Source organism: Peromyscus maniculatus, chromosome 1, assembly GCF_049852395.1.
Source record: "Peromyscus maniculatus bairdii isolate BWxNUB_F1_BW_parent chromosome 1, HU_Pman_BW_mat_3.1, whole genome shotgun sequence".
In the NCBI taxonomy this organism is placed as follows: Eukaryota; Metazoa; Chordata; class Mammalia; order Rodentia; family Cricetidae; genus Peromyscus; species Peromyscus maniculatus.
The window spans coordinates 199,456,076-199,478,112 of record NC_134852.1 but is presented as its reverse complement, the minus strand read 5'-3'; the positions used below and the strand labels follow the sequence as shown (position 1 = coordinate 199,478,112).

The window sequence follows — 22,037 nt, the reverse complement described above, 5'->3', positions numbered from 1 at the left end:
AGGTACGGAGGCATCTGGATGTTTCCTGCCTTTCTTGTCTTAGCCATTCAGTTCCTGCCTTTGGATACAACCAGTATTAGTTTCTTTTATATATTTCCAGAAAATGCTCTCTAAAAGATCATTTTTGCAAGAAGGTAGATGAGTTTTACTCTTTAAAGTGTTAGTACCTGAATGAAAAAAGAAGCAAAAGGACATGGCTGCTCCTAAGGGATTGAGGTGAAGGTTTATCATAGATACAGAGAGAGTACAGGAGGAGTCCAGAGTGAACATGAGCAGTCAGCTGGTTCAGGCCATGTGATGAGAAGGGAGAGGAAGAGAAAGGAGGCTAGGAGACCAGAAGACCGAGACCAAAAGGCAAAAAAAAAAAAAGTTGGAGTAGCCAAAATGGCTGGGTTATATAGTACATAGAGAAGAGCAGCTGGAGAAGGGGCCCAGCTTAGTCCCTGGGCTGGACAGTTCAGGGTAGGGGGTGGGGTATGCCAGCCAGGAGGACTCTGTAGAGGTGGGGGACTGAGGGAGACTGGCCACCAGATTCCACTTTGACATGTTGTATGGCCACCTCAGTTAGGAGTTAGATTTTAGACCTAACAGTACCAGTTTACATAGGAAAACAGATGGCAAAATCCAGTTTGAATATGGGCTAAATATAACAATACAGTAACAAGAGTTGGGACTAGTTTTTTAAGACTAAGAACTGGGTGGATATCTTTGTCTTAGCTGGAATTGAGGAATAATAGGTCTTTTATTTTATTGGTATTTATAATGCGACTTACCTGCTCCTAGAGATGAGAAAGGTTGCTAGCCTAAGTATTTCATTTGGAAAAAGCATATTTGAAGGAGTAACATTTTATTGTTGAGCTGCAGTGATAACGCTCAAGTTTTTCCATTGTGTAAAAATTGTAGACATAGTAAAAGGAAACCCCATAGCCTGAAACCCATGTTATTTGCTTGTAATAAACAGTATGTTTCTGAAGCAGGTTAGGAGAAATAAGTAACTTTTACACACACACACACACACACACACACACACACACACACACACTTGCATTATCTGCCTGCTGTGACCATAGTAACCATGTCTGATGAGTCAAAATTTAATGTCTAATTCCTGGTTCACAAACTAGATTTTCCTAATTGTCTTAGGTAGGTATGTTTTCTTATGGTTTGTTTGCAATGATACTTGCCAACTATGGTTTTGAAGGTTGCAGCAATGTTAAGCCTAGCAGTTGTTTGGGCTGAGAACATTTGGCAGGTAGAGCAGAGATACTGATTAGAAGACCACAGAGCAACTACCAGAAAAAGCTAAAATTAAAGTATAAAGATAAGGGGGAAAAACTCGTTCTGAATATTGCTGCATCAGTTGTGGTTAACGCCTTCAACAAATACCTACCTCTCTAACTAGTTTGCTATTTATCAGTCTCATAGTTAATGTCATAGCTGTGTACAGTTAGGTTCCCTCCCGGCCCCGCACTAAATTGTGGGGTCAAAGAGGAGACACAGGAAAAATGTTTACAGCAGGCTATAACTGTTCTGACAGAACCTGTTTCTGCTAATGGTTGAATGTCTTTAATTACTGGGTATTCTTCAGAAAAGCTTTGAGGGAGAAGGAAAGAGGAGTTGGGAAAGAGTAGAGAGAGACACATTCATTTGGCCTCTCTTCCTGGGCTGTTCTTGCTGACTAATGAACTTCCTCTTCGTGCAGTGTACAAATCTCCGGAATACGAATCCCTTGGCTTTGAGCTTACTGTGGAGAGACTCGTTTCCATCGGCTATCCCCAGGAGCTGCTCAGTTTTGCATATGATTCTACATTCCCTACCAGGTAAAATTTCAAGGTATTTTTGGATTAAAAATTACTTCCTCTGTCCCAAAATTGTAAATTCCAAACTTATCTGCAAACTGTCCCTACAAAAATAAGTAATTGATTTAAAAATTACCAGAACTTTCCATGCATCTACTCAGTTGTCACACTCCTATCTCTTTTGTGTTCTCTCTTCTTTCTCTGCCCCTCCTTCCTCCCTCCTCTTGCCTTCCCCTTCCCCTCTTTTCCTCACCCCATTCTCCTCCCTCTTCTCTCTCAACATGTTTGTATCCTAGGCTGGCCTCAGACTCGCTCCTCCTGCATCAGACTCTCAGGCACTTAGTGCTCAGCTCCTTGTGCTCTTGATGCCCCACTGATGGGTAAGGAAGGGGGTTGTTACGGCTAAAGATGGCTATAGGTGTCCTGTCTGCCCTCCTGACTTCTGGAGGGCAGCTGTATGTTTTGCTAATACATTTAACTTGTGGGAAAAACCTTTTGGCGCTCTGCTTTTCTGGCTTTGATAGGAAGAGTTAATATTATGAAAGACATTTGTTTGAAATACTATCACAGTTGCCCAGTGTGCAACATTCGATGCAGGGACATGCAAGCAGGTCAATGTCCAAAGAAATTCAAGGACTGTTGTAGAGCTAGCAGCTGTCTTAAGAGGAAGGGTAGTTAGTTACGCTTGTTTGATTGAACCCTTGCTCCTAACCCAAAACAGTTGTGATTATTACATACGCGGAGTAAGTATTAGTTGCTCTGAGATCCATCTCCCTCTGACTGTCCATCTGCCTCCACAAGTGCCGGGATGGATGAACACTTGCCTATGTAGTACAACTGAGCTGTGTCTCCAGTAATGTGATGTATCTTTTTAAATACATTCATTCACTTAGCATATATGGTTATTTTGTTTGGGGACATAACTGAAATTCTTGTGTGGTGATTAAGTGCATAAGATTGTAGCATGTCTTACCTTGCACTATCAATGTCTTCATTTTTATGTAGAGGACTTGTCTTTGACACACTCTATGGAAATCTTTTGAAAGTTGATGCCTATGGAAACCTCTTGGTTTGTGCACATGGATTTAACTTCATAAGAGGGTAAGTACAAAGAACCCTTAGCCTCTTTTTAGTATGTATGTGTGTGTGTATGCATGCATGTATACACACATGTACCCCAGGCCAACCTTGGGTGTCATTCACCCTTGGGTGTCCATCTTCCTTTATTATTAATGTGTGTGTATGTGTGAGTGTGCACACGTGTCGCAGTGTGTAAGAGGAGATCTCAGGACAACTTTAGAAGTTAGTTTTTTCCCTTCCACTTTCGGTCCTTCCAAGGGTTGAATGTAGTCGGCAGGTTTGCACAGAAAGTTCTAACATTAGGCCCCTTCTACCTTGTTTTTTGAGACAGAGTCTCAGGGTTTGGGGCAATAGGCTAGGATAGCTGGTCATGGAGCCTGGGAATTGAGCAGTGTCTACCGTCTCAGAGCTGGGGTTGCAGGTGTGTGCCTCTGTACCCTTTGTTTTAGTATGTAGGATCTCACACTTGATTTCAGGTCCTTATGCCCATATGGCACATGTGGTGATACATTGTGTTCCCCAGTTAAACTTATCTGGGGTCAGAGAACAGAATAGCCACTAGATTAGACATAGAGACCAGACAGTGGTAGCACACACCTTTAATCCTGTGAGTCAGGGCCATACTGGGAACAGAACCAGGCATGGTGGCACACGCCTTTAATCCCTGCACTAGTTGATCATAAAGGTCTGGAAGTCTGTACAGACAGATAGGAAGTGATGTAGCTGGGCGGAGAGAGGAAGTGAGATGCAGAACAGAAAGGCATATAGGCATGGATATGCGAGAAGTAGCTCTCTTTGGAGACTGAGGAGTTGGTGAGGTGAGGTTGGCTGTGGCTTGTCCTATTCCTCTGATCTCTCAGTTTTAGCCCCAATATCTGGCTCTGGGTTTTTTATTAATAAGACCGTTTAGCAATTCGTCTTACAGGCACATACTTTACCAAGTTCTAGGATTTTTTTTTTTTTTTTTAATTTATGTGCATTGGTGTTTTGCCTGCATGAGGGTGTCAGATACCCTGGAACTGGAGTTACAGACAGTCGTGAGCTGCCATGTGGGTGCTAGGAATTGAACCCAGGTCCTCTGGAAGAACAGCCAGTGCTCTTAACCACTGAGCCATCTCTCCAGCCCAAGTTCTAAGATTTTTATTTTTCCTTTTTAATACAGGAGAGATATGCATATAAAAGTCGTTTGAAATTTTTTGAACTATATAACAATTTAAATAACTGAGATTTTAATTATCTAGTACATTTTAATCTTTGAATGACTATCTCCAGACATTTATATAATGAAAACATTTTAAAACACAGGGTTAAAAATACAAGAGACCCTAAGTACAAGGTATGCCAGGCACAAGAACGCTTGCCCATGGTACTAACTACTCTGAAAGCTGAGACAGGATTCTTGAGTTCAGGAGTTCCATGCCGGGGCCTGGGTAGTATAACAAGACCCATCTCAGGAGTCAGAAAAGTGGGGAGAAAGGCTGAGTGTGGTGGTATGTGCCTTAGATGTCAGCACTGTGAGACACAGGCAGGCAGACACAGTGAATTCCAGGACAGCCAGGGCTCTGCAGAGAAACCCTCTCTCAAAAGAGTAAATAAGTAAATAAACAAAAAAAGGATGGGAAGATGGGGCAGTAGAGGACAGTTGGATTATAGAACATTTATTCAGAGGGTAAGGAGGTCTGAGTTTGACCCTCAAAAGGAAGAAGAAGGCGGCAGAGTGAGAAGAGGAAGGGCACTGATCTTAAACCAAACGACATGGCTTTATACGATTTCCATGGCTTACTCAGGTGGGAGTTTCTCCCCTGGTAAGAAACAGTATCTACTTAGGATTTTTGTTGTTGTTTTTGTTTTCTGGCTTTTTTTGGTGAAACATCCCAAGTTTTTTATTTAAAATAAACCACAGTTGCCAGATGGTAGTGCTGCACACCTTTAATCCCAGCACTCAGGAGTCAGAGGCAGATGGGCCTCTGTGAGTTCGAGGCCAGCCTGGTCTATAGAATGAGTTCCAGCACAGCCAGGGCTATATAATAGAGAGATCCTGTCTCAAAAATAAATGAATGAGGCCGGGCGGTGGTGGCGCACGCCTTTAATCCCAGCACTCGGGAGGCAGAGGCAGGCGGATCTCTGTGAGTTCGAGGCCAGCCTGGGCTACCAAGTGAGCTCCAGGAAAGGCGCAAAGCTACACAAGAGAAACCCTGTCTCGAAAAACCAAAAAAAAAAAAAAAAAAAAAAAAATAAATGAATGAATGAATGAACGAACAAATAAATAAATAAATAAATAAAACAAAACACACAGTTTGGGGCTGGAGAGAAGGTTCAGTGAGTAAGAGCACTTGTGCACTTGCAAAGGATCTAGGTTCAGTTCCCAGCACCCACACCGTGGCTCATAACCATTTGTAACTCCAGTTCCAAGGGATCTGATGCCCTTCTCTGGCTTCCACAGGCACCTAGCATGCACATGATGCATGTACATATGTACATGCAGGTAGAACATTCACGTATATATATATAGTTTTTAAAAATTTATATTATATATATATAATACAATTTGAAACTGTATTAGAATCATAGCTGCAACTTGAAATGAAAACATCCTTTCATGTAATTTTTCTGAATTACTTATTCTTAATGGTAAAGTGGTAAAGTCATCACCGTCATATTGGGATAAGTAAAAAGACAATGTTTTTGGCAAATGCTTTTTCTTGTAACTGAAATTGTGTCAGAACATCCTCTCAATCTGAAGTCATAGCTGTGTCCCACTTAGAATTGGAGCACCTGGTACAGTGCTATTCAACAAGCGTTATTACATAACACAGGCTCAAAGATGTCTCAGCGTACTTGTGAGAATGAAGTGACGTGCACGTTCACCCTGGCCTCTCTGAGCAGGCCAGGAAGGCTGTGTATGTACCTCTGTCACTTTAAAGGGTGATTTTGTATAAGGAAGCAGGATTTAGAAAGAAAATAATGACATGTAGCATCACCAACCTAAGCTCATTCATGGTCAGACACTGTCATTGTTATTCAGGGTTCTCTTTAAGTCTGAAAGGGATTTATTTCATTGCTGTAGTTGTTAGTTGAAAAGAAGGTAGAGGGAAAACAATGAATACATTTCAGTAAATTTGTTTTACAACCGAACTTACTAATTCAAGATGTCCAAGCCTAAGCTAGGGGTGGTGGTCCACGTCTGTAGTCATAGCAGGACTAGGGGTTCAAGCATCCTTGGCTACATAGGCCAGTCTGGGCAACATAAGACATTATCTTACACAAATAACACGATCATCAATCTGCTATGTTCCCCCTATAAAGCTTCAAAGTAGCTCCTTTGGAAATACTTTTGATAGTATTTCTGAAATAAGTGATTTGTGAGTAGTGCAGAGTCATTCAAGCTTAGCACGCCACAGTCCTTAGAATCAAAGGAAGGGTCTCAGGGAAGAGGACAGCGTGGAGGACATGGTTCTACCGTGCAGTGGCGATGAGGCTGGGAGAGCACGCCCGTCTGGTTGTCACTGTGTCACGACGCCACAGGCCTCAGGACTGTGACTGCTCTCTTTCCAGTCCAGAGACTTCCTTTTGTTAAGATGCCACCTTCCCCTGGCCGGAAATGTAATGGCTGACCACATTGATCAGTCAGTTTGAGTTGTGATTGCTAGAAAGGAACTGCACCTGTGTTTGTCTGAGGCCCGAACTGGAGTGAGGGTCTGTTAGCGCTGCTTGCTTCTGCCTGCAGGCCAAAGAGGTGGCTCTCTATTGATTCTTTATTTAACGGAGATTCTGTTTCATAAGGATGATAAACAGGGTGACTAAACCTTGTATGATTTTATGTCCTAACTGGAGCTCATACCATTGGAAGTTAAGTAACTTAAATAGGAATTCGCCCAACTTGCACTTAAGTATAAGCTTTAAATTTGGTTTTCTTGGTATTGGTGAATCTTTTATTATGAGAATTATATTTGTATGTATTTTAGACTTTTTACTCTTAGATTCTTTTTATTAATGCCTTCCTCTTTCTAAAGACTTTCATTTCACTCTCCAAGCTTCTTTGTGGGGATATGTATGTACATGCAGGCCAGGGGTTGGTGGCAGGTGTCTTTCTCAGTCACTCCATCTTATTTTGTGAGGTAGAGTGTCTCTGGAGCTCACTGCTTTGTCTGAAATGAGTAGCCAGATAATTCCCCTCCTCTGTCTCCACCCTTCTTTCCTCGTTGCTAGGGTTACAGGCACATACTGCAATGCTTGGCATTTACGTGGGTATTGGGTTCTTAACACAAGTTTCTCATGTTTGGGTGACAAGCACTTTACTGATAGGAACTGGGCCTTGCAAGTTAAGTAGGTCAGTTCAGAAGTTGGCCTGCTTTCAGTAAAGAGGAACAGAGAAAAACACAGCTCAGATGGGCTAAGGAAAGCATGCTTTTTGTTCTAAACTTCATTCAGGAGCACAAATGTCCACTAAGTGTTGGCAGAGAAGCCAATACACCCCTACACGGATCCTTTCTGGATTTTCCTTGCCACTCTCTCCACATTCACCTCCTGCTACTTTGAATCTATTTATTTCTTTATTTCATTTATTGACTTATTAATTCTGAGGCAGGGTTTCACTGTGGTGCGCTGGATGGCCTGGAGGGCCTGTGCTGACCAGGCTGTCAGTGCTGGGAGGACGGGGTGAGCCCCTTGTTTAGGAGCTGTTTCCCTTAAACCGCTTAAGTGGAATGGTTTCCCTTAGTCTTACCGTTCCTCCCCGCGTTATTGTAGTGAGTGTTGGGTTGTATGTTCTTGATGTACCTCCCCAGCACAGTGAGGACCTGAGTGTTGTCTGTGAAGAGGGCTCTTCAAGGGCTCACCTGAGCCTGGTCATCTTCATAGCTGCCCAGACTTAATATCTGAACACTCTTGCACATAGCCATCAAAATGCTTTAGTAAAAATTTGAATAATGACTATTTCCTAGCGTTAACATGTTAACTTTTTATATGTCAATTAATTCTTAAAATTTTCTTGCAGACCAGAAACTAGAGAGCAGTATCCAAATAAATTTATCCAACGAGATGACACTGAACGGTTTTACATTCTGAACACATTATTCAATCTTCCAGGTAGAGCACCCTCTGCTTACTCTACATACTGTCTGTCCTTCCTCCCAGGACCACTTGTTGTTACTCAAGGGAGCTAATTAAATCAACTTGATTATTTTACTTACAGCTTATTCATATCCATTCTTCCTTTTTCAGAGACCTACCTGTTGGCCTGCCTCGTAGATTTTTTTACTAATTGTCCAAGATACACCAGGTATGTTTGTACTACAGTTTTCTTTATCCAGTTGATTTTTAAATTAATGAACAGGGTTTTAGAGAACTGGCCATTGTAGGTCTTTTCTGCTTTTCTAAAGTGAATTTAGTGCTAGTGAGAGATGCTACATTGCCAGCCTGAGAGATGGACAGCAGCAGCAGCTCCATGCAGGCTCTCACCTCCCACACGGCCCCTCTTCTTGCCAGTGTGCTGCAGCCATGTTTGGAAGGGACCACTTCTGATTGGCTTCTCCTGGGAGTGAAGACGGCCAGCAGAGGTGCTAAGTGTGACACCTGAGTGGGAGGTTTGTGTGGTGATTATCTGTCCAAGCAGAGTTACACTAAAACCCCCAACTCATTTCACAGCAGCTGCCAGGAGCCACTCAGGGATGGCCATTTAGTTTCATTCCCAGGCCCAGCAAGGTTTCATCAAGGAGTGAATACTGTTCATTTTTCTTAAAGCAGAGTTTTGACTTAAGTCCTGCACAGGTTAGCGTTTCCTTTTGGGGGAGTTGTGTTGCCATTGCTTGATGTGGAGCAGCCTTCTGTGCTGGAGTGTGCTAACTTCTTCCCTGCGGCTACCCACTCAGGGCACTAAACTTGGTGGAAAACTGAGTCACAGATAGAAGTGAACAGCATCTTTGTACCTAGGGACAATGCCAGAAAGATTGGGGTAGAAGAACCTCTGTTCTAAATGTCTGTTTAGCGAGAACCTGTTTATAAGTGACAAACTTGGTATTTGGGGACCTTGGCCTTTTAGTTTCCATCCAGTATATTATTCTGCCCCCTTGTATTTACTCACAATTATTATATTCCATCTATACAATATTCTGGCCATTTATAATGCTCAGCTGAATTTTGATTAGGGGCAATTCCTAGTTGACCACAGCCTGTACCATGTGATGTGGAACCTTTGTTAGTCCCTTGGTCAGTTTGGACACTCATTGTATTTACTCTCGTTTGGATTCCCTGTCATGTTCTTTTCATTTTTCTGTAGTTGTGACACAGGATTTAAAGATGGGGACCTCTTTATGTCCTACCGGAGCATGTTCCAAGATGTGAGGGATGCGGTTGACTGGGTCCATTACAAGGTACTTGGAAGCTGCTGCCTCACGTGCCTTTCCTCTGGCACAGATTATGGTCTGATACAAACTTAGCAGGTGGAAACAGAGCAGAATGTGCCTCCTTTTAAAAAGGAAAGTGGAGAGGGCTGGAGAGAGGGTTTAGAAGTTAGAAGCACTGGTTGCTCTTGCAGAGGATCCCAGTTCAGTACCCAGCACCCACATGGCAGTTCATAACCATTTGTAACTTCAGTGCCCAGGGATCTGACGCCCTCTTCTGGTCTCTCTGGGCACCCAGCACTCAAGTGGTTCACAGACATGATGCAGGCCAAACACTCATGCACATTAACAGAAAAATAAATTATTCTGAAAATCTTAAAGGGGTTAAGAGAGATTTGCCTCCTGTTCCTGTCTGACTATGCTGACAGTCTTTCTCAGTCCTGAGGCTCAGTGTTAGATTTTACTGTTTGCATTTCTGAAACTTATTTAGAAGGCTTTTAGTATATGAAATTATAGTTACGTTTTTTGTGGATGACAGCCCATTTAAATGTTATCCAATAACTCCTACTTGCCTAATAATATCAGCTAGTTAGTACTTGATTGATATTTACTATAAACTTTAATAGGAAATGTCTCTTAATTTCTAATTTAAAATATGAATAATTTTATATTTGAAGTCTTCTTTTGTCCTTTAAGTTTTTCACTTTGATAAACATGGATCTATTTGTTTGATAGTAAGCACAAGTTTTCTAGTAAAAGTTAAAAACAGATTTATAGGTCAGGTGTGGTGGCATACCCACAATCCCAGACACTGTACAAGGTCAAGGCCAGCCTGGATTACAAAATGAGGCTTTGTTTCAGAGAAAGAACCTCAATTTGTGAGGTGGGCATGATATCTTACATCTGTAATCTCAGCACTTGGGAGGCTGGGACAGGAGGATCATGAGTCCAAGACCAGCCTGGGCTACGGAACAAGAACTTACCCCCCTCCCCCCCTTTTTTTTAAGTAGATAAAAACCTCTTTTCTTACTTCTTTTCCTTTCTTCCAGGGCTCCCTTAAGGAAAAGACGGTTGAAAATCTTGAGAAGTATGTAGTCAAAGATGTGAGTACTGAGGGGAGATAAATCTGCATGGTGAAGTGAGTGATGAGTCCGTTTGTTGTGACATAGACAAGGAAAGACACTTGTAGCGCAATCACAGAGATCTCTACCAGTGTGTCGTTTTAATAGTTTTCCCTGTTTGCTGAGAAGCAAGAAGACACAGTGTTTAGTTTATGTTAGCTCTAATGATAGCAGCTTGAGGGTCACCATGTGCATGTCGTCATGGTGTGATTGATGCTTTATACTATCTAGTCCTCATAGAACCATACGTTAGACTCTGTTGTTACTTCTTTTATAGATGCACTTTGGAATAAAGAAATACTTAAACATCATGTGGAAGGCCACACAGTTAGTAAATAGCCAAGACTCACACTCAGATCTTAAGCACTGCGATTGATCCATTAAGAACATTCATGGTTGTGACTTGTTAAAGTGTTTTTACCCTGTTAGCAAAGAATGTTGAGCACAGATTTAAGAGACATTAGAGATTAGTGGATACTTTGAAAATAGCTCTAGTTCATAGCATTGCACTAATGTTTTTAAATTTTTTATAATTATGCTACAGTGTTACTATAAGGAATGCATTGGAAGTGTGTGTGTGTGTGTGTGTTTGTGTGTAATCACAACTTTTCTGTGAGGCTGAAATTGTTTAAAACAAAGTAATAGACTAGTTGTGTAGCTCAGCGGTAGAGCACTAGTGTGCGCAAGGTCTTAGGTATGAGCCTCAGAACTGTTTTGGGTTGGTTTTTGGGTTGGTTTTTTTTTTTTTTTTTTTTTTTGTCTTTTAATTTTTCCCCATGGGCTGGAGAGTTAGTAGTGGTTAAGAGCATTTTCTGTTCTTTCAGAAGACCCAAGTTCAAGTCATAGCACCTTTATCAGGTAGATTCACAACTACCTGCAACTCCAACTCCTGGTAGACCTAATGCCTCCAGCCTCTACAGGCACCCATACTTATGTCCACATACCACACACAGATACATACTTAAAAATAAATTAAGAAAAAAACCCATCTATACACATACAGAGTCCCAAGATGCAATGACTTACTTTCCTATAGAGTAAAAGCAGAATGCAGTGATAATTTCTCAGGATTTGTGTCACTGTCCTGTCCCCTTGTGTTGACCTCTCCTTCCCTTATTGCTTCAGGAAGGGACACTGAAGAGTTGAACAGTTTGAGAAAAGGAGGAAGGGGTGATTTTGTTGCTAGGCACATCGGTTGTTACACTTTGCTCATCTCTTCAGTTGCGTGTGGGTGTTTCTAGGTAGCACCTGCATCCATCACTTTATTCTGCAAAGTGCTTTCTAAAGCCACAGTGTGTGTGGTGGACTATCTCATAATCTCTGTATAGAATTTTGGTACAGTTTAAAATCAACTTCTGATCTTTAGCATACTTAAATCCTATACTTGAGGAATCACCCAGTAATTTAAACTTTCCAGAAGCAGACATGAGGATAGTAAAGATCTTTTGTTAGTGACCATATACTTATTATGACCTATGTAAAGTATGTAATATATAAATATATATACTTTAAAAACCTAATAATGTGGCCTTTTAAACACAGAATTCTGAAACCAACCAACTAATCCTTAAAAGACTTAATTACGCTATTCGTATTTGAGCAGACTCCCACTCTGACTAAACTGTACACACACAACACTGAAGTATTTTGTCACCGTTTCAGGGGAAATTGCCATTGCTTCTGAGCCGGATGAAGGAAGTAGGGAAAGTGTTTCTTGCCACTAACAGTGACTATAAATACACAGATGTAAGTACTTAATGTCTTCGTTTGCTTACACAGGGAAGGGCATTGACCTAAAGAACCGTGACAACACTGGAGCCTCTGAGTGTGGGGGATAAGGGACATGCTGGAAGTCCCGGAATTTCCTAAGCATTCGTTTTTTTACTTTCATGGTGGCTATTTAAAGATTTTAATTTGGAGAGTTATTTAATAGATTTGTGCTGATAGAATGGCTTCTCTGCCTTTTTAGAGCATTATTTATCTAGATCTGAGAAATCACACCCTTTCCATTATACCCCTTGATATTGGTAGTCCTATAGTGAGAGGTGATACGACAAGGTTTTGAATCTTAGCTATTGAAATTTACCATCTCTTATTTTTAATAATTTTAAAAAATCATGACTAAAGGATACAGGAAAAAAAACCACACAGACCAAATTTAGATACCTTACTTTTGCTGGTGCAATTATAGGTTAATGGTTCTAGCAGGAAGTTCTGCCCTAACCCAGTTCTCTGCTAGTGACGTGGCAGTGTAGTATCTCATGTGAGGCATTGGTTTTCTCTGAGCCTTTTCTTCAGTGCTCTTACCTCCACATGGTTTCCAGGAGAGCTGGAGAGGGGCAGCTGAGTGACTACATACATAAGTACCTAGAAGTTCATATTCTTCCTGAGAAGCCAGCCACCTTTTTGCCTGATGAAGCATCAGTTTTTAACTTCCCCTGCCATGATTTCATAAGCTATAGAGAAAACAAGAATGTGGTGAATCTTATGTTGGAAAAAAAAAGCTTGTATACATCTTATGCAAAAGTCATATATGGATCTTTCTTTCCTCCCCCCCAGAAAATCATGACTTACCTGTTTGATTTCCCACATGGACCCAAGGTATTACAGTAATATAATATGTACTTTGTTAACTAATAATGAATACGTTTAATCATTTTAGAATATTTTAGAAAAGGAAGGAAATGGCCAAGATCCACCTAGAAAAGTCCTAGTTTTAGATGGCCCATTGTTTAATCAGCATTAAAGGAAGTAATCCAGGGCTACCAGAATTAAAAATCTCTGGTAGTCTAAATATTTATTAGCTAGAAATAAAATGAACATTTTTGTGGTCTGTATGAATAGTATCAGAATAAGTTCTTAAGCAGAATTGTTGTTTGTTGTGTAGAATTGTAGATTGAGGGTGATACTAGTTAAAAAGAAACAGAATTTCAATGTGAATGTTCTTGGCAGTTTCTAGATTAGTTACTGATGAGTGTTAGCCCAAGAAAGCAGTTAACCTTGGTCTTTAGAAGTCTTTCTGGAGTATGACTGTGCTCAGGCTTAACAAACAGACATTGCAACTTCGTCGCACACTTGAGAATTTTAAGTCCCTAGACTTCCATAAATAAGCTTCAGTAAATGCCAGAATTACAGTGTACAGTGCTCTTCATGCTGGCTAACACCATCTCAGAACACAGTGTTAGCACAGTGTCTTCTTTGCAATGAGCTGAAGCCAGTGGCTACCTAGAGCCAGTGTTTTAATAGCAAGTGGGATTTCTCCCAGTGCTGCCTTCTGTATTTTAGTTCTGGTGCTCATGGGCCCCTCTCAGTCTGTCCCTTGAATTGTAGCTTGGTTTGTTTTTTTTTTTTTTTTTTTTTTTTTTTTTTTGGTTTTTTGAGACAGGGTTTCTCTGTGTAGCTTTGCGCCTTTCCTGGAACTCATTTGGTAGCCCAGGCTGGCCTCGAACTCACAGAGATCCGCCTGGCTCTGCCTCCCGAGTGCTGGGATTAAAGGCGTGCGCCACCACCGCCCGGCTGTAGCTTGTTTTTAATATTTTGTGTTTGAAAGTATTGGGAAATAAGTTACTATACTCCAGAGAATAATTTAAACTGTTGTTTATCAAAGCCATTTATTGTTTTTACCTGTCAGTTTTGAAAAAACTTCATTATTTTTAAGTTCCTTGTGTGTGAGTGAGACTAAGTACTTGGTGTGCGGTGATGTGCTGACTCTTGTTGACTCTGTCCCACCAGCCTGGGAGCTCCCACCGACCATGGCAGTCTTACTTCGATCTGATTTTAGTAGATGCACGGAAACCACTCTTTTTTGGAGAAGGCACAGTACTACGTCAGGTGGATACTGTAAGTTGAGACGATATGTTCTGATACATTATCCTTTGTGTTCCTTCTTTGCCTGCTTCCCTCTCCTTATCTTAATGGCCATAATTTCTCTTCTTAAAGTTAGACGTTTTGATCTTAACTGAAGTATCCCAACAAAGTACTAATTGAAGAGAATCAGTGCCTGGGTCAAGTAGCAACATGGGTAGACATTGTGATAAAACGACAGCGCATTTCACAGTTTTTATTCTCTTTGCTCAGAAAACTGGAAAACTGAAAATCGGTACCTATACAGGCCCCCTGCAGCATGGCATCGTCTACTCAGGAGGTGAGCTGTAGGTTTCCCTGTGTCTAGACACGTCTGCACGGTGAGTGCGGTCTTCGTTAACGTGCTCCTTAAGACTTGACTCTGGACAGTTCCGTGGTCTTTCAACACAGTGCCATGTAGTTCTTCAGGACCAGAACTGTCGTCTTCTGAGGTCAGCAGTCTGCTGACCAGAGTCAAGGGGTCCAGTTTCATTGTCACTGAGAAGATCCTCTGTCCTCCTTTGCGGGCTTGTCTCAGGGTTCTGCAACTATTTGGGTGTCTTTCTTCTCAAAGGACTTTCAAGAAGCCCATGTGGATGCATTTAATGTCAAAAGTCAGAAATAGTGGAATAAAGCCAACTTAATGAGAGATCTGTGATGGAAAATGGTTATGGTACCTTTGGTGGTTCTGAGGATTGACCTAGGCCTCTTACATGCTAAACAACCACTGTACCACTGGACTCCGTCTCCAGCCCAGCTGTGGTATTTTGATGTTGTTTTTCAAGACAGGGTTTCTCTATGTAGTCTTGGCTGTCCTGAAACTCACTCTGTAGCCCAGGCTGGCCTTGAACTCAGAGATCCACCTGCCTCCGTCTCCCAAGTGCTGGGATTAAGGGTGTGCCCCACCATTGCCTGACTAGACTTCTTACTGAGAGCTCTGGTCAGCGGAGGAGGGCTTAAAGCCTTGACTAGGTTGTACAAAGAATAGTGAACCTTGGTCTCTAAGAAAGGCTCCTCTTTCCCATAACTATTCATTTCTGTAGTGTATAGCTTGCTGCTCTGAATGCTTTAATATGGAAACATTTTTCTCATTCACTCCTTTTAGGTTCCTCTGATACAATCTGTGACCTGTTGGGAGCCAAGGGGAAAGACATTTTGTACATTGGAGACCACATTTTTGGAGACATTTTGAAGTCAAAGAAACGGCAGGGATGGAGAACTTTCTTGGTGATCCCTGAGCTTGCACAGGAGCTCCATGTCTGGACTGACAAGAGTTGTAAGGAACTGTCACTCTTACTTTCAGATCTTTGCCACAACTAGTGTGGATCTTCTATGACAACTCGGACTCGGTTCTCTTAGATAAACACCATTACTCTGTATACAAGACATCAAGTGGACACCCTTACCACTAATATAGCCTGCCGTTCCACACAGCTCTAGAATTTGTTCATACACACGAACACATCTTGCTCAGGTATATATGTGTGCATAAGAGTCTGTGAACTGCGACTCTGGTCTGCAGTCCATGTTTCTCCAACCACATCCAGTAGTCTCAGTCTCTCTGACACTCCCGAGCTGTGATTCTGGGGCGCTAATGGCTCTGAATGCTAATCCCCGCTCTTTGTGAAGACGGAAGCCAAATTCTCTCTTAAACTGAGCTGCACAGTGTGCAGTGTGTGGCTCACACCTTTCAGTTGGGGTACAAGGAGCTGCGTAAAGGTGTTGAATATGCAAGTTCTCCATCTGTATGTCCTGGGCTATCACCCTCACTGTGGTAATAGTTACCAACTCTGCCAATTGGGCCTACGTTGATGGGAACTGGCTCCTTTACCCAAAATCTGTGTGGACCTTAAGCCTTATTTTCCCACATAGGAAAATGGGAATAACAATAAGATCTGTCTCCAAGCTGGTGAGTCCCAATTGATGTAGTACACATATAAATAAAATAGAAATGATGGCTTTTCTTCTCAGTGACAGAACCGAATCTGAATGACTCTTCTTGACCGTAAAGATGGTGGAAGAAACCATGTTCTGTGCAGTAGATACACCAGGGCCTGGTTCTCTGGGGAACTCAGGAGCATGCAGCTCATGCCGCCTGTCGCTGCTCCTGTTGTCCACACATTTTAAGCTTCCCTCCTGTGAGGTTTTAGAAGTCCTGGTTGATCTGCCACTCTGGACAAGTCACCTGATTCTTAGTCCTGTTTTCTAAAAATGGGGCCGGCTGGATGTCTCCATCGGTGGAGGTGCTTGCTGCTGAGCGTCCCCTGAGCTCAGTCCCCAGAATCCACATCATGGGAACTGTCTCTCTCCCACACTTGGCACGTGTGAGCCCACACATCCACACACAAACATCAACTTTTTTAAAAGTCAAACTATTAATAGTTGCTTTGGTGCCTGCCCCCAAAGGAGTAGAAGGTAGTACTTTAGAAGCCCCAAATCAGACATGGCTGAAAGGGGGAGTTGTGGTCACTGGCGTTCAGATAGGAGGAGACAGTTGAAAAGGAGATTGTGGGGTCTGCTGTTGGCGGCGTCCACATGGGTGTCAGTAAGCTCCCCTGAGGGAGACCCGGGTGATTGATGTGCTTGACTCGGCCATGCTAAGCCCAGACTGTGCTCTTTGTCACATCTGAAATGTCACCTAAAAGCTAGGTGCTTTTGCTTGATTGATGTGAAACATTTTCTTTTCCTTTCCAAACTTTAGCACTTTTTGAAGAACTTCAGAGCTTGGATATTTTCTTGGCTGAACTCTACAAGTAAGTTTCCCAGTTCTAAAAACCCACCTACCTTTTCAAGAACGAACAACCTAGGAATACAGTGTGTTCCTTTAGAGATTTTCACCGTGCTTCCTTTTGTCCCCAGGCACCTCGACAGCAGTAGCAATGAGCGTCCAGACATTAGTTCCATCCAGAGACGGATTAAGGTATCCAGATGGGATTTGGGATAAAATGTGGAAAATCAGTTGTCCAAATCATTTCTACGTTTCTGATTTATGCAGGGACTTGTGTGTAGCTGGTAACAAACTAGTTGAATAAGCTGAGGACCGTTTTTTTTTTTAGAAAGTAACTCATGACATGGACATGTGCTATGGGATGATGGGAAGCCTATTTCGCAGTGGCTCCCGGCAGACGCTCTTCGCCAGTCAAGTGATGCGGTATGCTGATCTCTACGCAGCGTCTTTCATCAACCTGCTGTACTACCCCTTCAGCTACCTCTTCAGAGCGGCCCATGTCCTGGTGAGTAAAGCTGTTTTTGACAGGTCGGATGTACCTTTGGGTCACGTCTGCAACCAGTGTTGTGGAGTGACATGGAGACAATTTGTATGGGAACCACGCATGGCTTATGTGGTTAGTAAGGAAATAGACCACAATAGAAACTTTCTGAAGTTACACTGCACAGTGAAGACTTGCCTCCTTTGGGTAGGATGTGGTGGCTTACACCTAGAATCTCAGCTTTAGTGGGGGACATAGGCGGGAAGATTGGGAGTTCAAGGCCATCTTCAACCACAGGAGACCTGTGTTTAAAAACAGCCAGCTGTGGGGGTGCGAGCCTTTAGTCCCAGTACCTGGAAGGTGGAGCGAGCAATCTCTGAGTTAGGGCTACATTGAGAGACTCCTTTGTTAGTACTGATTGAATAAATGTTTTCATGTGTCGTCCCGAAACTGCTCTGTTTCAGGACCGGTTTAGGGAGTATAAAAATAAAAGGTAAGGTTTTTCGGTTTTATTCATTTTCATCTGTAGGAAACAGTGCAGGCAGCTTAGGTGCGTCTGTCCCTGCCGTTGTAGATTTAACTCAGACAGACACCGGAGACGAAAGAGGTTAGGATTCAGGCGGCGCTTATCTTTGCTGCGTCTGTATCCTCAGCCTTTGCTCTGTTCTAGATGCCTCATGAATCAACAGTGGAGCACACACACGTGGATATCAACGAGATGGAATCTCCTCTCGCCACCCGGAACCGCACCTCCGTGGATTTCAAAGACACCGACTACAAGCGGCACCAGCTTACAAGGTCCATTAGTGAGATTAAGCCCCCCAACCTCTTTCCACTGGCTCCCCAGGAGATTACACACTGCCATGATGAAGATGATGATGAAGAGGAGGAGGAAGAGGAAGAATAAGGAGGCAAACTAAAACCCTGAGCACCCATCCACAAGTCTGGCAGGACTCACGGGGCAAGGGTGGCCTTGTTTGGATTCTATTAGGGAGGGTGGGAGAACCTCATCAAAAGTACATTTGGAAAGTTTCTGAAGGCTTTAAATAATTCTAATCATAGCTACTCACTTCAGTTTTATGTATCTGTATTCTCTGCAGATTTGCAGAGCTGTAGGAAGGACAGGGACAACGTCAGGCGGAGCTGTACGCAGATGGCGCCCCTGTGGTTGTCATAGTGTCTTCCTGCCTGTCTTCCTCATCAGCGTGTAGGAGGAGAGGGTTGCAGAGCCTAGAGCCTGGTGGGAAGAGGTGAGCCCCAGTGCCGTGTTCCTACAAACCCCACTTTTCCAGTGTGTCATACAGTGTTGTCCGTCAGTGGAGAGATACCTTGTGTTCATTATCAAGTGTAGTCCTCTGTCAGGTCAAGTTTTCTTCCGTTAGCTTCTGGGTTTCCTCTGTGGCCCTGGCCAGGCTGCTGCTGTGTGGTGCCTTTGTGGGTTTCCGAGCTGGACAGTGATTCTAGACTAGACTGGAGGGGTTTGAGTTTGAGGCAGAAGTCCTTCCTCCTCCTTGCTACATTTTTAAAGATTGGTAGCATGAATGCTTTTTGTTATATGAAAACAATCCTTTTGGGGAATGTAGGTGAAGCTAGAAAGGTTCCCAGAGAGCAGCAGGTGCTGCCTTCATCGGCATGGGCTGCAGGAACGTCCTGCTCCTCCCACACAGATGGGAAGGGGCGCTAGAGCAAAAGGTACAGTCAGAGTCTGTTCCCTTGAGAATCCTGCAGGAAATGACTTCCTGCTCTGAATACAGCCAGAGCCTGTGAATATGAAGGCACGTGACTGCCTGCCAGTGCGGGGAGGTGCCCCACCCACACTTGGAAGGGTTTTAACTCTCAGTTCTTTTCTTCCATTCTTGGTCCTGGTCACTAGGGTACTGGCTGCCCTAGAGCTCAGGGAAGTGTATGGCTAATGCTGACATCTGCCCGTGTGAGGTACAACTGTCAACTGTCACAGCCTGTGTTGGGCCTCAGGTGGCTTTAGGGTTGGCATCTCTTAAGGGAAATGACATTTTCAAAATTGCTAACTATATCTGTATCACTTTTAGTTAAAGAACATGCTTTATGTACAGTGTTTCATAGGTATAAAGATTTTTTCACCAAGGTTTTGGATTTTTTTTTTTTTAAGACCAAGTTTACCTATGTAGTCCTGGCTGTCCTGGAACCCCTGTGTAGAACAGACTGGCCTTGAACTCACAGAGATGTGCCTGCCTCTGCCTCCTGGGTGCTGGGATAAAGGCGTGCTCTACCATGGCCGGCTTGTTTTAAAGTAACCATTTGATAGGATGGAACACAGCTCAGCAAGTGTTCTGAGCCAAGGCCTGCGGCCGCACGACTCCACTACCTGCGGCTTTAGAGAAGGTCACACTAAGGAACAGCATTCTGACTGGTGTCTCGGGACCATGTGCACGGACAGATCTGTCCTTAAAATGTAGAGACTCTGATAGCCGCCATGCTCGTTACGGACTGTTGTCATTCAGGTTGATGTCACAGTGTTAAGTCTCTCAGGCCCAGATCATCTCAGTGGCACCTGACAGCTGCAGTGTGCACACTCCTCAGTTTCCCTTAGAGCCGAGGTGGACACTGCTCTGCTCTGCTCTCTTTCCTTTGTGCCGTATCTCTGACAGTGTGCTCCACATGACTTGGGGACTGCATGGAGAGCGCACAGTCGGGAGAATTCCCGTTGAGTCACATTTTCCTCAGATCTGCAGAGGGGGCTGCTAATGAGCTGGGGCTCCACGAGGGAGCAGCGGATGATCCCCTGCTCGATATGTGCTGGCAGTCTGCATGGCAGGTGACCGAGCCGCTGTGACTGGACAGTTGAAAATATAAAATGTGAACGCCCTGGCTGTCCTGGAACTCACTCTGTAGCCCAGGCTGGCCTCGAACTCAGAGATCCACCTGCCTCTGCCTCCCAAGCACTGGGATTAAAGGCGTGCACCACCACTGCCCAGCTTCATTGTTTTCTTAAACCTGAATAACTTAGATGACAACAGTGGCAGACTTTCCATCATTCTCGAGAACCTTTTCTAGGGATTTTGTAAACACTGCTTAGTTTTCAGGCTTTATAGAACATCAGAATTCAAACATCCCTTCTTCAGTGCTAGACTGGACTCCAGGCCCGGAGTGTGTGGCACTAGGGATCCCGGTGTTTCCTGGGCAGGGTCCCATAGCTGGAGAGTTGACCGTGCACACTTCTCCACGGGCGCCTCAGAAACCATTTGAAGCAGAGAAAGTTCAGTGTTTGTTTTATGTCCAAGATTTCCGTCTGCCGTAAGCACAGGTCTGCTGAGATCTATAAAGTGAGCCACCACCCCGTCACGCTGCTCCAAGACGCTTTTTAAATTTTGTTTTAAATAGAAAAACTGGGCTACACAAACCCTGAGTCACAGTGTTTTTAGAAAGCCACTTGCAAAGCTATATGCACTTACATCTCAGATTTAAAAGTAGCTTGTCTATGTTTAGATGTTTCTAAATCTTAAACTTACTTGTTTAAGAACTTTAAAGTCCTGCAATTTTTCCGAGGCTTCTTGGGCATTTTAAAATACTCTGCTTATTCACCACGAATAGCCTGAGATAAACAACTGCATGTTTCAGTCTGTATTAGGACAGGAACGTGGCCCACATTCCATGTTATGGAAACTCTTTGACCTCTTTCTGGTGGTGGGAAAATGACATGCAGAAGTCATCGCCATCCCATCAGCAGCCCCGTTCCCGTGAGGCTGAGAGTTAGGGCCTTGGTACTCAGTTTCTCACGGCGTTCCTTCTCGTTACTAGGCTATTAGCTTCTCTTACAGCTTTTCCTCAGAGGGAACAATTTCTAACCGTACATCTGAGGATGCCTGGGACTACAATCCTTATCAAAGATGAAACAAGTGTGCCCTGCTAGTGAGGCCCATAGATGATGTACACATGTACAACAGCCAAAAAACAGAGCCTGGAGACTGCAGAGTCACACTGCCACCCACCTCCACTGTGGAGACTGCAGAGTCACACTGCCACCCACCTCCACTGTGGAGACCGCAGTCACACTGCCACCCACCTCCACTGTGGAGACTGCAGAGTCACACTGCCACAGACCTCCACTGTGGAGACTGCAGAGTCACACTGCCACCCACCTCCACTGTGGAGACCGCAGAGTCACACTGCCACCCACCTCCACTGTGGAGAGTGCAGAGTCACACTGCCACCCACCTCCACTGTGGAGACCGCAGTCACACTGCCACCCACCTCCACTGTGGAGACTGCAGAGTCACACTGTCACCCACCTCCACTGTGGAGACCGCAGTCACACTGCCACAGACCTCCACTGTGGAGACCACAGAGTCACACTGCCACCCACCTCCACTGTGGAGACCGCAGTCACACTGCCACCCACCTCCACTGTGGAGACTGCAGTCACACTGCCACCCACCTCCACTGTGGAGACTGCAGAGTCACACTGCCACCCACCTCCACTGTGGAGACTGCAGAGTCACACTGCCACCCACCTCCACTGTGGAGAGTGCAGAGTCACACTGCCACCCACCTCCACTGTGGAGACCGCAGTCACACTGCCACCCACCTCCACTGTGGAGACTGCAGAGTCACACTGTCACCCACCTCCACTGTGGAGACCGCAGTCACACTGCCACAGACCTCCAC

General features: G+C 43.8%; 1 protein-coding gene across 11 annotated transcripts in view; it reads left to right on the top strand.

The window, feature by feature from the left end:
• The window catches only part of Nt5c2 (5'-nucleotidase, cytosolic II), a 129,959-nt gene extending 110,463 nt beyond the window's left edge, over window positions 1-19,496 (top strand). For 10 of the 11 annotated variants that reach the window (XM_006983327.4, XM_076563258.1, XM_076563255.1 and 7 more), the window contains 15 exons: window positions 1,703-1,820; window positions 2,805-2,900; window positions 7,876-7,967; window positions 8,103-8,160; window positions 9,157-9,250; window positions 10,270-10,323; window positions 12,004-12,087; window positions 12,901-12,942; window positions 14,074-14,181; window positions 14,419-14,485; window positions 15,290-15,460; window positions 16,886-16,937; window positions 17,044-17,104; window positions 17,241-17,417; window positions 18,064-19,496. In XM_006983327.4, the coding sequence (XP_006983389.2) occupies window positions 1,703-1,820; window positions 2,805-2,900; window positions 7,876-7,967; window positions 8,103-8,160; window positions 9,157-9,250; window positions 10,270-10,323; window positions 12,004-12,087; window positions 12,901-12,942; window positions 14,074-14,181; window positions 14,419-14,485; window positions 15,290-15,460; window positions 16,886-16,937; window positions 17,044-17,104; window positions 17,241-17,417; window positions 18,064-18,300 (1,511 nt within the window). In that variant the 3' untranslated portion in view covers window positions 18,301-19,496. Of the gene's footprint in view, window positions 1-1,702; window positions 1,821-2,804; window positions 2,901-7,875; window positions 7,968-8,102; window positions 8,161-8,334; window positions 8,465-9,156; window positions 9,251-10,269; window positions 10,324-12,003; window positions 12,088-12,900; window positions 12,943-14,073; window positions 14,182-14,418; window positions 14,486-15,289; window positions 15,461-16,885; window positions 16,938-17,043; window positions 17,105-17,240; window positions 17,418-18,063 lie in introns of those variants that run through there. The other variant, XM_042264885.2, reaches the window with a different exon arrangement.
• The last annotated feature ends 2,541 nt before the right edge of the window (window positions 19,497-22,037 follow it).